Here is a 13,794-nt window from a genome sequence, read left to right on the forward strand (position 1 = left end):
ACACAGCTGGGAAACTCATTATCCCTGTGTGTATGACAACAAAAGATTAACTTGCTCAAAAATTCAGCCCGTTCAGTAAAAAGGAAAAGGAAAACACAGAAATCCTACCAGGTGGACGGTGGGTAGTGGGCGGCCAAGGTGCTGACTGACGGAGGCCTTTCTGAGTGAAGGGCCCGGTGTCTCACGGTGAGGCTGGGGTCAAGGAAGGATTCCGGCACTGACTGAAGGCAGGGTCTGAGCTGGGTGCGTGTTTCCAGCCCATTGCCTTCAATCCTTGTAGTAACCATCATTGCATTTCCAGCAGTCTGGGTAAAAAAGGTTTCCATCTCAATTATCTTTCCTTATAATCTCGTGAAGAGGAGACCATGGCTGAGGGCTTCATCCAGAGGGAAGTGGCCACAGAGGTGAACTGCAGACTTGGCCGCCGTGACCATCTCTCTTGTTTGTTTCTGAGTGTGCAAGGCGTTTCTCCAGGATTTCCCCTCAATTTAAGGGAGGCGAGTGCAGGTTTTGTCTGTTTGCTCACGCGGCCTTTCCAGGTCTCGGATACTTGTTGGCCGGGGGCAATTCTTCCTCTCATGACCCAGATGGAAGTCATTGTGAAGTAGGTCCCTTTTCCCCGCCCACCATGGAATCAGCCACGGGGCTGATCTGAGATGCCAGCTGGGGAGAAAACTACGGTTCTGCTGGGAATTCTCAACGTGATTCACCTGTGTGTCCTCAGTGTGAGCCACTGGCTGATGCAGGGAGAGCGGAGAGACTGTGGGAGGGGCGGCAGTGGACTTGTTTTCCCATGAGGCTTATTTCAGACGGCTTTTAAATACCGTTCTTCTTCGCAACGGACACAGGCACTTTTAGATCTGCCATGGGGCAAGAACTGCTGTTTACAACACTCAGCATGTTAGTTCTGAAACTGAAATGGCCCATCAAGATAGGTTTCAGGTAGCAGCTTATCTTTTACAATATCATCTACAGTTGGCTTAAGTATTTTGAAGCTACATATATTCATCTTAAAACTGTTTCAACTTTTTCTTCACCACAAACAACTGTATTTTAGTGTGCGTATTGTAATACCTCTGGGCCTGGAGCTTGGACTGTCCACGGACCTTTGAAGTTAAAGGCATAGGAAAAGTTGCTGAGGCTGTGTCCTGGATGGGGGATCATTCCCACAATGGTAAAAATGCCACCCACACTTTCCTCTGTTTGAGTTTTCTGTGACATTTCATTATTATATACCCTGCACAAAGTAGGTATTCATCTATCTGTGCTTTTAAAAAGATTGTCCTGTTGGAAAAGATTTGGGGTAACCTGAATTTCGAAGAGTCATGTAGCCCGTCTTATGCTACGTCCCACCCAGACTCACACAGTTTCATAGAGAAAAAAATGACATAGTAGAGCTAGTGTGTAGGATACATGTATAAGGTCAGTTATATTTATTCTATCCCGTGTTCATACCCAAACTCCCATATGTACACTCTGTATTAATAGTGAGAAAGAGTATTGACTCTGAGTTTTAAGATTAAAAACACAAAAAACCCATTATAATATAATCCAGTTTATGGAAATTCTGCTAAGGTGGTAAAATTACTGTGCACTTTGTACAGATTGTCCAGAGGGGTATACAGCAGGATAGCTTCCTACCTGCTCTATGAAAACCCTAGTTCCTGACATGTGCTGTGGAGTTGTGTTTTAAAGGAAGCACCTGATACAAAACTGACCGCCTGTTGGGAACCAGTGTGTCAGTGTCCTTCTTGAAACATGGCTCCCAGAACAAAAGTCCACGTTTCCTGTGTGAACTGACCGGTTCTGGGTGCATGGCGAGGGGCAAGCCATTGTCTGCCCATCTTCCTTCACGGTGAGCACCAGAATGACATCGGCGTTTTCAGCAGCTATGTGCCATGGCTTATCCCAGCCTGTGAGCTGCCCATCCATCCAAGGTGCCCATCCACCCAAGCTGCCCATCCACCCAAGCTGCCCATCCATCCAAGGTGCCCATCCACCCAAGGTGCCCATCCATCCAAGCTGCCCATCCACTCAAGCTGCCCATCCATCCAAGCTGCCCATCCACCCAAGCTGCCCATCCATCCAAGCTGCCCATCCACCCAAGCTGCCCATCCACCCAAGCTGCCCATCCATCCAAGGTGCCCATCCACCCAAGGTGCCCATCCACCCAAGCTGCCCATCCACCCAAGCTGCCCATCCATCCAAGCTGCCCATCCACCCAAGCTGCCCATCCACCCAAGCTGCCCATCCATCCAAGCTGCCCATCCACCCAAGGCCATGGCTGCAGCACCTGTCACAGTGCCTGGTCCCCGGGTTAATGCTCTACAAATACTTGTTGAATGGATCAAAAACACTTTCACCTAAATGTTCTACATGCTTCTCCCAACAGCTACTGTTTGGGAGACTGGGCTCCCCTTGAATCTTTTCTTTTTTAAAATTCAATGATAGTACTTTCTTCTCTAAAACATCAATTGTGTTAGTTTATCCCAGGGTTTTAACCTGTTAAGGGCTTTACAAAGTGTTAATTCTGTATTTCAGCATATGCCACCTCCGGGTCTCTGACTTAGCCATGCTCCTGACGATGTGCCAGGCATGTCTTCATTTTCCACCGTAACCTGCATTTTCTGTGTGTACTTCTCCAGCTTGCTGATAGGGTGTGCTTGCAAGCGCTTCACTGAAATGAGGAACATATGTGTCTAAGCCCGCGTCTATCGGGGCCTTTTTCACAGATAGGAAGTGCTTTTCCTTAGGGAAATGGTGCTGCTTGTGAATGCTTCCTGCTGCTTTTCTAGCGTGTGTGCACAGATTCCATTCATAACTTCAGGAGGCACCTGGTTGCATGGATAAGGACACCCTTAGAGATGGCAGGCACCGGCTCAAATCTCAAAACCCACTTTTCCTGGTTTGCTGAGAACTTCCTCCCAGATTTCTCACCTGATGCCCATAATGAGGTTGTGAGGGGGTGGGGAACAGGGAGTGTGACTTTTTCTATTCCATATATGAGCAAAAGAGTCAAACATGGTAAATTCTTCACACGGGTTTAAACTTGCTTGTGGTCACCTCAGAAAGGACACAGAGTTCTCCCAACTCCTAAGCCAACAGTCTTCCAAGCCTTGGCTCCTCTGGTTTTGACAGCCGGTGTGCTGACAACTGTATTTAAAAGGCAGGTCGGAAACTGCGGGGATTGTGGGCGTCGGGGGAGGGGTTATGTACCCTCCACCTATCTCTTGTCCCAAACACTGAAAGCAGCAAACCAGAACAACATGGAAATGTTCTCCATCTTATATCTGTTTTGAAAAATCCTGTCCTAAGTTTTATCTGTCTGAATGGACAATAATCAAATGGTCCCTCCACCAGCAAGGGCAGGGCAGGATTCGTGGTTATACATTTATGAGAGGCTGTCAGCAAATCAGAGGAGCTGAACATCAGTTCCCAAGAACTATGGGCCCGGAGGGGTAAACTAGCTTTCCGGCTAACTGCCGTGATTCCTCTGGCACTGCTGTGATACGCGGGGAGTCCTGGAGGAAGAAAACAGTCAAGAAACACATGAAAATAGGCTGAGAATGCAAACAATGGGTCATGGGCGGTATCAGTGATTGGACGATTGTTACAAGGCATTTGCTGATCGCTGTCTCATATTCAAACACACCGAGTTCAACTTAATACTGAAAGTAAGATTTGGAGAAACTTGTTTATATGCTGAGAATGTTTTATTTTTCTGTAATCAAATTTAGTTAGTTAGAGCTTTTTTCCTTTGAAAACTAAAATGTTCTTGAAGTTCACTAAAATTCAGACCATAAAATGAGAAAAATAAAGTTCACGAGTCATTTAAAAATATGGTTCCTAATGTTCAGAACCACTTGCTGTAAGTCTCATTCTCAATAAAACTGGACCTCATTGTGTAAACTGTCTTCCGTCACAAACCACTGCTAGGTTAATTTCTATCTCTTTTCCACAGAGGCTATCCTTCTGCAGAATAATCTCTGGGCTTTGCAAATCCAGTTCTGCTCTTGAAAGATCTGTTTGTACCCTGTGGCTGGAGACTCTAACTTTGAGCTGCAATTGTGTCTCCCCTGATGTTCTCTAGAGGTTTCTTTGCTTTTCCTCCTGCCAGAGTTTAGTCATTTTTCCTGGCTCAGCGTTGTGAAAACCCCACGTGCTTTGTATGAGCAAAGCCTGCATTCAAGACACACACCCGAGTTAAAGACATACTTGGTGCGTGGTTCTCCATTAAAAAAAAAAAGACCTGATGTTTGTAATTTCATTTCCTTGCCTTTTGGGATTCTAAGCATTTTCCAGTCCTCCTTCTAAAAGATGTAAAGAAAACTTCTGGATGAATATTCACACAGCAACATCACTAACGAGAATTATCTATTCAGAATACTATCCTGTCAAATGCCCACATATTGGAAATTAAATCAGTTTCAACAACGTTTTCTCTTTTTAGTGTTCAAATGGGATATGGAATGCACAGACATGCAGCAGAAGGAAAATGGATCCATGTTTGTAAGATAATGGCTACTGTTTTCCAAGGAGGGGCAAAGACATAAATCCGCCCCCCCAGGAAGACTCCCCAGGTCGGCGTGGCTGCTGTGGGTTCTGAGGGTCCCCTGCTTAGTGAGGGAGTCGGGCCCTGTGTGTGAGGACTCCTGGTGTGAGGAGGCCCAGGTGTGAGGACTCCCGGGCGGGTGGCAGAAGGCCTGGGCTCCTGGCCAGCTCCAGGGCTGCAGACACCTTGTTGGGCCCCTTGACCCTCTGCTTCTGTACCTGGAAATGGGAGCCGAAGGGCCGGAGCCTGCACCCCAGGAGAGGTGGTGAGCTGGTGACTTCTCAATAGATGTTAGCGATGGAGATCTGCAGGTGACCCCATTACCTTTTGATTAAAACCCAAAGCTAAAGAGATCTTAGAATCAACTGCGTGTCTCAAATAAAAATAAAACAATTTCTGACCCGGGCCCCCCTAGCAAGGGCCTGGTCAAAGGAGATACTGAGGCCACTTGAGGAGTCTCGGTTTTAAAGGGGTGCGATCAGGAAGGGCTGCCTCCCCCATGGGCTGGGTGTAATCAATCATGAAGGACTGTCTCCCCCATGGGCCAGGTGCCATCAGTCATGAAGGACTGTCTCCCCCATGGGCCAGGTGCCATCAGTCATGAAGGACTGTCTCCTCCATGGGCCAGGTGCCATCAATCATTTAGGACTGTCTCCCCCATGGGCCAGGTGCCATCAGTCATGAAGGACTGTCTCCCCCATGGGCCAGGTGCCATCATGACAGGCCATCTCCCTGACGCACTGCCAGGAAGAGGGAGGCTGGTGCCCAGCTTGTGGCCTCACTGCCCAGCCTGGGCTTCTTTACAGCCTTGTACGTGGCCACCCACAGGGATCCAGCTGATCTGAAGGGGAAGGCCTGTGGGAATTTGTCTCATTTTTACAAAAAAATACTTTTACAGTTTTTAAATTTTAAAAAATAGTGCATTTTTTGGAAAGAATTGTATATCCATACAAATATAAAAATAAACTTTAGTATCAAATCTTCCTGGGAAAATCTTATTTTTTTCATTATTATATAGTAAAGGTTTATTTTCTAAAATTATTTTTTTACAAAAACAAAAATCTTCCCAGTTTCTTCCCTCCTTGGTGCAGAAGAACACGTTCTATTTTTGGGCGGGTTTAGGCTTTTTGGCAAAAGGGAAGAAAATGAGCGTCTGTTCATTTTGCAGATCAAAATATCCACACTGGAAGGCGAACTGGTGAAAGGAAAATTTCTACCTTTACCTTTTTTGGGTTTTATATATTTTGTACAATTCTAACTCCTATTGCTATTAGTATTAATAGGAAGTTTGAATTAAAGCCAGAGAATGAACACCAAGACAGAAAAATACTGTCTGACGCCCCAAGAACAACATTCACAGGGCAGAATATTATTTTAAATTCACTTGAAATACTCTGCTCCCTACTGGAGTCTTCCACAGAAGCCATCAAAACGTCATAGCACATGCAATATTTATTATATAGAGATGTACCTCTTCTAAAAAGGATATACTTTCAAACACATAAAACTATTGGTTGTAAATATTTGGTATATTAAAATATTTCCCTCCTCCTAATGTCAGATAGACAAGGGGCAGGTGCAATGTGGGGAGCTATGGATTTTTGCTGAGATCTTCATCACCTCATGAAATGGAACATGGAACCTTTAGCATCTGCACTTTTTTTTTTTTTTTTTTGAGACAGAGTCTTGCTCTGTTGCCCAGGCTGGAGTACAGTGGTGCAATATCAGCTCAGTGCAATCTCCACCCTCCAGGTACAAGCAATTCTTCTGCTTCAGCCTCCTGAGTAGCTGGGATTACAGGTGTCCACCACCATGCCCAGTTAATTTTTGTATTCTTAGTACAGACAGGGTTTTGCCATGTTGGCCAGGCTGCTCTTGAACCCCTAACCTCAAGTGATCCACCCGCTTCAACTTCCCAAAGTGCTAGGATTACATGCATGAGCCACCAGGCCTGGCCCACATTTTCTTTTCAATAGAACTGCAGGAGAAGGCATCTGTTTCTTACTTTCCTATACTTATAGATTGATGGTTTTATGTTCATCCTTTATTTGAAGGTTTGTCAAGAAAGTGCCTAATCCTTATTTTTCTACCTAGAGTCTGTATCTCTAAAAAAAAAATTCAAGCAGCTCCAGTCAATTGCCATTAATAACAAAAATGTAAAGTATCCCTACTCAGAAGTCATAAACAATATGAGAAACAAGGAAACTAAACTGCATGCTAATATTTGATGAATTAGGAAAATAATTAAAATTCATATTTATATATGTTATTCAATGTATGATAAATTTATAAGCATGAAGATTGATATGTAATAAGATTATAATATTAAGTAATTAAAGTTGATTTCCTTGCCCTACATATTTTGACCAATCCCTGTTTCTCAAATACTCCTGTCACTCTGATCCCCACTGGAGGAAAAAGGAAATGACAGCCCACTGCAAAGGAGACCCTTTCCTTCCTGAGGAGAAACGTGGCACTCGCTCAGAATTTTCGATGACATATTTTATGAAAATAAATCTGGGTTTTGCCAACGTGGGAAGTGGCGTGTGCAATGCCCGCATGGTTCTCATGCTGCTGGGATGCGGGCTGGGGTGTGAACTGCATCAGGTGGACTGGAGTCTGAGCCACATACTTGTGTGGGGGACGCTGGGGCTCCTCATTGGGGGGAGACTCATGGGAAGAGGGGACCAGGCATCCCCCATGTCAGATTTAACAAGGAGGACCCGTCTTTGGAAACTAGTGACATGTTTTATTGGTATCACAACTATAGGCTTATCATAAAACAACACAAAGTTGCAATATTCTGCAGGAAAGAATCATTTCTTACGAAAATAATTTAATTTTTCAGCACTCAACAGAAACAACCTTTAGCTGCTGTACATGTATTTTCTGGCAAGACTCTGACTGTCCATGAAGCCGGGGTCCACGGAGGCCACCTTGGCTGCTATGAAGGAGTGGATGCAGTGCAGGACAGCCATCAGGTCCTGGAACTCGAGTTCCTGGAGGAGAAAATCAGATCAAGTGTTTATTATAATTGTTGGAAGAACACGTTACAAAAATATTTAACAAAGTTTGGACCTTGTGAACTCCAAGAAAGTCCCTCCAAAAAAGTAATAATACACAGGAAATACGTATGGTTTAAAGTAAAAGGCAGAGTAACATGATCCAAATCATGATCCAAATTGGTTATAAACATGAATATACTGGGTATTTTTTATTACAACGCTGAGAATGTAACTTACTTGTTTTCTTGCACCTAATGGGGGCTAATACTCACTTCCTTTATTTTGCATCTTCAGTGATGGGTCTTGATTAAGTCAGACCCCGTAATCTGGGCCAGGACTCAGTCTTCCCCACCTGCCCAGCACCTGTGGTGATTTTGTGATGTGGATCCCGTCGCGGCAGACCCCTGTGCTGTGTGAGTTGGCAGAACTAGCCATTGTGTCTCAGGCCGCCGTGCCTTCTGTATGGGTGCGTGTGGGCTTCATGCCAAGGCCGCGCTTAGGAGGAACAGTGCCTGCTGTGTGGGTGCATGTGGGCTTCATGCCAAGGCCGCGCTTGGAAGGAACAGCGCCTGCTGTGTGGGTGTGTGTGGGCTTCATGCCAAGGCCACGCTTGGGAGGAACAGCGCCTGCTGTGTGGCACAGAATAGGCAGTGTGCACAGCACAGCGGGAAGCGAGGAGGGGCCTTGTTCACCCACCCTGTCCCCATGGCTACGGGAGAGCAGGAAAGGGTGCCCCAGGGAGAGTTTCCTAGAGAGACGGTTATACCCCTACCCCCTCCCAATAAAGAAACTGAAACAAACTCCTGGATCCTTACCTCCGCATGTTACAGACACTAAATGTCCTGTAAAAGCAAAAATGACCCACAAAAGGTTCATCTTCTCTACACAAACTGCCCCACATAAAGTCCCCGTGTCAAATCAACAGAAAAGTCCACAGTGAACCCCAAAGCTGACACAGAAGTTAAAGAAACTGTTTTTAGAAGTTATTCAGTTACTGGGGAAAAATCATCTTCCTGTTTTTGATGGTAAAATATGAATCTTGCCGTCCTGCCACCCCCATTCTATCGGTAGAAAAGAAGGTCTAAGTGCATTCTTCTAATGTTGTCTCTCTTCTTTGTTTGCATAACAAAATTCAATAAAATGAAGAAAACAAAATTTCTTTTAAGGTGACTGCTAATTGATTGACATCCTATTTGCTAAATCTCACCACAATTCTAGCATATTCTAAACTGCTGAGATGACACCAGAAAGAAAGATAAATCATTTTCAAGAAGAACAGCAACGCTAAGGCCTGTCAGTTCCACAGACATGCTCCTTTAAGCTCTCGAAAGGCAGGATCTTGGTCATTTTCATTCCATGGCAGAATGAGGGGGTGGAGAATGGGGCCCCAGGCAGGATTGGAGGTCACACATCACCGGGTAAAGCCCTCCCTCCCCAATAACATCCATCTCAGCTTTTCGGAGCTGCTTTTCTTTATAACTCAAAGACGTGACATCTCAAAAATGATTTCAAACTTCCCTGACAGCATGAAGTCCCCTCGGCCTCTCCCTGGTCCTCTCTGCATGCCTTTCTTTTAGAAACTGCTTCTCTCTTGCAATAGGTACAGGACCCAGCTGGACCAGCCAGAGCCCAGTGGCAGCTTGGTACAGATGACAGGGAGAGGGAGGCCAAGATGCCTACATTGGTGTGACCAGCTGTGAGAAGTGAATACCTGAAGCTTGTTCTAATACCACTAATACCAAGTGGAGAGCCAGCGAGCCAGCCTGCCGGGAGAGGAATTCAACACAGAGCAACACCCCACGCGGGGACACACAAAGAACACTGGGGGACGTTGGGTACCAACATGCTGGGAGCCGCCCCCAACCTCCTAGTGACTGCAACCAAAGGCTTCATCTTTTCTTCATTCCAATTTGAATTAAGTTCCTTCCTATGCATGTGAATGACTCTTAACATTGACAGCTACAACACTAATTATTTTGATCATTTCAAATTGTGATGAGCAAAATGTTCAAGATGTTGAGGTGTATTCTCCTGCCAAAGCTTCATAGTCTTTAGGTAGTTTCATAAAGCGTCATTACACTTGGTAACCAGCATCCCTCACTCTGGTCATGAGTGGAACCCAGGGCCTGCCCAGCCCTTGTGTTAAACTTTAATTCAAGCTGGATTTGCCAATCATACCCAAAGCGTGAGACTGTACTCAAAATCTTTTATTCATTTTGACTTATCCCTGTTAGAGGAAAAAAAAAAAAACAAGTAGCTTTCTAGAAGAAACACAAGGTTCTTGCAAACTTAGCACATATTGTAATTCAATGTATGTATGTGTTTCCAAATAGCAATTACTGAGCTTTAAAGGGACTTTTGGAGAAAAAGAGCCATAATGACCATATCATTCATGCTTCAGGGTTTTGGGTTTATTTTATTTTTTTCGAGACGGAATCTTACTCTGTCGCCCAGGCTGGAGTGCAGTGGCACAACCTCCGCTCACTGCAAGCTCCGCCTCCTGGGTTCACACCATTCTCCTGCCTCAGCCTCCTGAGTAGCTGGGACTATAGGTGCCTGTGACCACACCCAGCTAATTTTTTTTTTTTTTTTTTGGTATTTTTAGTAGAGATGGTGTTTCACCATGTTAGCCAGGATGGTCTCGACCTCCTGACCTCGTGATCCACCCATCTCGGCCTCCCAAGTAGCTGGGACTACAGGCGCCCACCGCCATGCCTGGCTAATTTTTTTTTTTTGTATTTTTAGTGGAGACGGGGTTTCATGTGTTAGCCAGGATGGTCTCGATCTCCTGACCTCGTGATCCACCGGCACCGGCCTCCCAAAGTGCTGGGATTACAGGCATGAGCCACCGTGCCCGGCCAGGGTTTTGGTTTTATACATAGAAATTGAAAATTGCTTTAAAAGTTCCCAAGATGTATCCAATAATAGCACAATGCACAGAAATAAGAAGCCAAATAGCTACCAGTAATAATGCACATACTCAAAACAACATCAATAGTTTTTGGTACCATAAGTTGAAGTTATACTGCATAATCTTTGAAAGTACTAGCAATGGCTGGGTATGGTGGATCACGCCTGTAATCCCAGCACTTTGGGAGGCCGAGGTAGATGGATCACCTGAAGTCAGGAGTTTGACACCAGCCTGGCCAACATGGTGAAATGCTGTCCCTACCAAAAAAAAAAAAATACTAAAAATTAACTGGGCGTGGTGGCAGGTGCCTGTAATCACAGCTACTTGGGAGGCTGAGGCACAAGAATCACTTGAACCCGGGAGGCGGAAGTTGCAGTGAGCCGAGATTGTGCCATTGCACTCCAGCCTGGGCAACAAGAGTGAAACTCTGTCTCAAAAAAAAAAGAAAAAAGAAGAAATTACTAGCTAGCAGTGAAATCGGTCACACCACTAAATTCCACACTAAAACTCAATGAGTAGTATTGAAAGCCAGGAATGAAATTAAAGCTTATGAAACAATATTCAGTCCATTATGTCATGATCCAGATACTGAATAAACAGGCATCCTGTGGGCATTTCACTGAACATCTTCAATTCAGCCAAAAGCTGAGTCATGATATCTCTGCTCTGGTTAATTTTCTAACCAAGTATTACCAGCAAGGCTATCTTGAATTATGAATTTGTAACTAGAGCTGATTGAAATCACATTTTGACATTTTGTTTGAACAAAATACTTGTGTTGAGTTCTAAGCTGGGGACGCCCTGTATGGATCCCTCGCTGCACTCCTCACCTGTGTTCACATGTCGGTCATGGGCAGATGTGTTTCCACCTGCAGAGGAAGGGGCACCTGCTGGCTCTCTGTGCAGGAAACAGTGTGGAATGAACAGTCCAATATGTTGGGTTAGGGAGTGTCAGCCTAATACAATGACAGAGAGAGGCTCTCCCAAAGTTTATTTGGGACTATGTAGGCAATTGCAAGCTGGGACGTATGTGCTATAAGAGATTATAGGGATATCCAAAGAGGCTGGGATTCAGGGAAGCTTAAAGGCAAAGTGAGGAGGTTACAGAAGTTGTTTTGAAACCGTTATCCTTGGCTACAAGGATCAATAGCAAGGGGAGCTTCTGTCCTCATAGAAGACTTGTCTTTGCACAAGGTTGCAGTGGTCTTTGTGCAGCCTGTGGTGTTACCAGGGTCTTTTGTGGTACTTCTTGTTATCAGGTAAATATTCATGGTTCCTCTTTCATGGGGGGGGGGTCCATTTTGTGAGGGTTTCACAGGAGTCATTCCATCTCAGCGTCGGTAACTTTCATGGAAGTTCTACTGAAATGCTCAGTGTCGGTGACCTTCATGGAAGTTCTATTGAAATGCTCAGCACTGGTGACCTTCACGGAAGTTCTACTGAAATGCTCAGCATCGGTGACTCTCATGGAAGTTCTGCTGAAATGCTCAGCGTCAGTGACCTTCGTGGAAGTTCTACTGAAATGCTCAGCGTCGGTGACCTTCGTGGAAGTTCTACTGAAATGCTCAGCATCGGTGACTCTCATGGAAGTTCTACTGAAATGCTCAGCGTCAGTGACCTTCGTGGAAGTTCTACTGAAATGCTCAGCGTCGGTGACCTTCATGGAAGTTCTACTGAAATGCTCAGCGTCGGTGACTTTCATGGAAGTTCTACTGAAATGCTCAGCATTGGTGACTCTCATGGAAGTTCTACTGAAATGCTCATCATCGGTGACCTTCATGGAAGTTCTACTGAAATGCTCAGCGTTGGTGACCTTCATGGAAGTTCTACTGAAATGCTCAGCGTTGGTGACTTTCATGGAAGTTCTACTGAAATGCTCAGCGTCGGTGACCTTCATGGAAGTTCTACTGAAATGCTCAGCGTCGGTGACTTTCATGGAAGTTCTACTGAAATGCTCAGCATTGGTGACTCTCATGGAAGTTCTACTGAAATGCTCATCATCGGTGACCTTCATGGAAGTTCTACTGAAATGCTCAGCATCAATGACTTTCATGGAAGTTCTACTGAAATGCTCAGCATCAGTGACTTTCATGGAAGTTCTACTGAAATGCTCAGCGTTGGTGACCTTCATGGAAGTTCTACTGAAATGCTCAGCGTTGGTGACTTTCATGGAAGTTCTACTGAAATGCTCAGCATCGGTGACCTTCATGGAAGTTCTACTGAAATGCTCAGCATCCGTGACTTTAATGGAAGTTCTACTGAAATGCTCAGCACTGGTGACCTTCATGGAAGTTCTACTGAAATGCTCAGCACTGGTGACCTTCATGGAAGTTCTACTGAAATGCTCAGCGTCGGTGACCTTCATGGAAGTTCTACTGAAATGCTCAGCGTCGGTGACTTTCATGGAAGTTTTACTGAAATGTGATGATATCAACACAGCAGCATTTCCCAAAATGTGTTTGATATTAAAAAGTTATATTTTTTAAACACTCTTTGTTTGCATAGATTTGGAGAAAAGTAGATTGAAGAAGGCGGGATACTTTTGCTATTGTGGAACTTCTCAGCCACCTCACTCTGTTAATTGCACTGTCTGTCTCCAATAATGATTTGCCATGCTTTGGTTTTCAAAATTCTGTGAGTTTTTTTTTTAAATGGGTCAACTTGATGACCATTTATTAAATTCCATGAGAATTTCGTGCTACACACTCAATGGGACAAATCATTGTAATGTAAATTTTCTTATTGTTGGTGGAGAATGATGCAATCATAATGTCACAGGCTGTAAGAAATAAAAGATGTTTACACATTTATTTAAAACTTCACGTTGGCCCCCACAGATGGGACAATGGAATCTGAATCCAGTGGCTGAGGCACAGAAGGCAAAGCTAGAAAAAGCACTGAGGCTTGGACCAAAGGCCCCAAGGACGCAGTTTACTGCTCAGGGCTGTGTCTGAGCTGAGTTGATGGACGCTAGTGGAATGGAAGAGACAGCGCTGGGGACTGCATCAGCTTTGAATATTCCATAAGGTCAGAGCCTGTGGGTGGGATCTCCAAAAGAACTCTCTTAAGTAAGACAGAAAACCACTGGGACACGCAGGTGATTGGAATCGTTATGCAGAATCAGGCTCCAATGGTAGGCCAAGCAGACACTGCTCTCTTATTTAGAGACTCCATCTCTACAAATATTGAAAGAAAAATCACTCATCCCCTTCCTGAGTGAAGGGTTTGCTCATCTGTGTATGATGCTGGATGTCGGGGGGTGAAATCAGACACCATATGTTTGCTGCTTCTGTCTGAGTGAGAAGGAAAGAAAATCCCCTAGGGAC

The 13,794-nt window shown here is 44.9% G+C and overlaps 1 protein-coding gene across 3 annotated transcripts in view; it reads right to left on the minus strand.

Annotated features, from left to right (window-relative positions):
* Positions 1–7,172: 7,172 nt before the first annotated feature.
* SNTG2 (syntrophin gamma 2) overlaps positions 7,173–13,794 on the minus strand; it is a 407,561-nt gene continuing 400,939 nt past the window's right edge. For 2 of the 3 annotated variants that reach the window (XM_054677651.1, XM_054677652.2), the window contains one exon: positions 7,173–7,551. In XM_054677651.1, coding sequence (XP_054533626.1) covers positions 7,420–7,551 — 132 coding nt within the window. In that variant the 3' untranslated portion in view covers positions 7,173–7,419. The remainder of the gene's footprint in view (positions 7,552–13,794) is intronic. The other variant, XM_016946061.4, reaches the window with a different exon arrangement.

This window comes from Pan troglodytes, chromosome 12 (genome assembly GCF_028858775.2).
Source record: "Pan troglodytes isolate AG18354 chromosome 12, NHGRI_mPanTro3-v2.0_pri, whole genome shotgun sequence".
NCBI lineage: Eukaryota > Metazoa > Chordata > Mammalia > Primates > Hominidae > Pan > Pan troglodytes.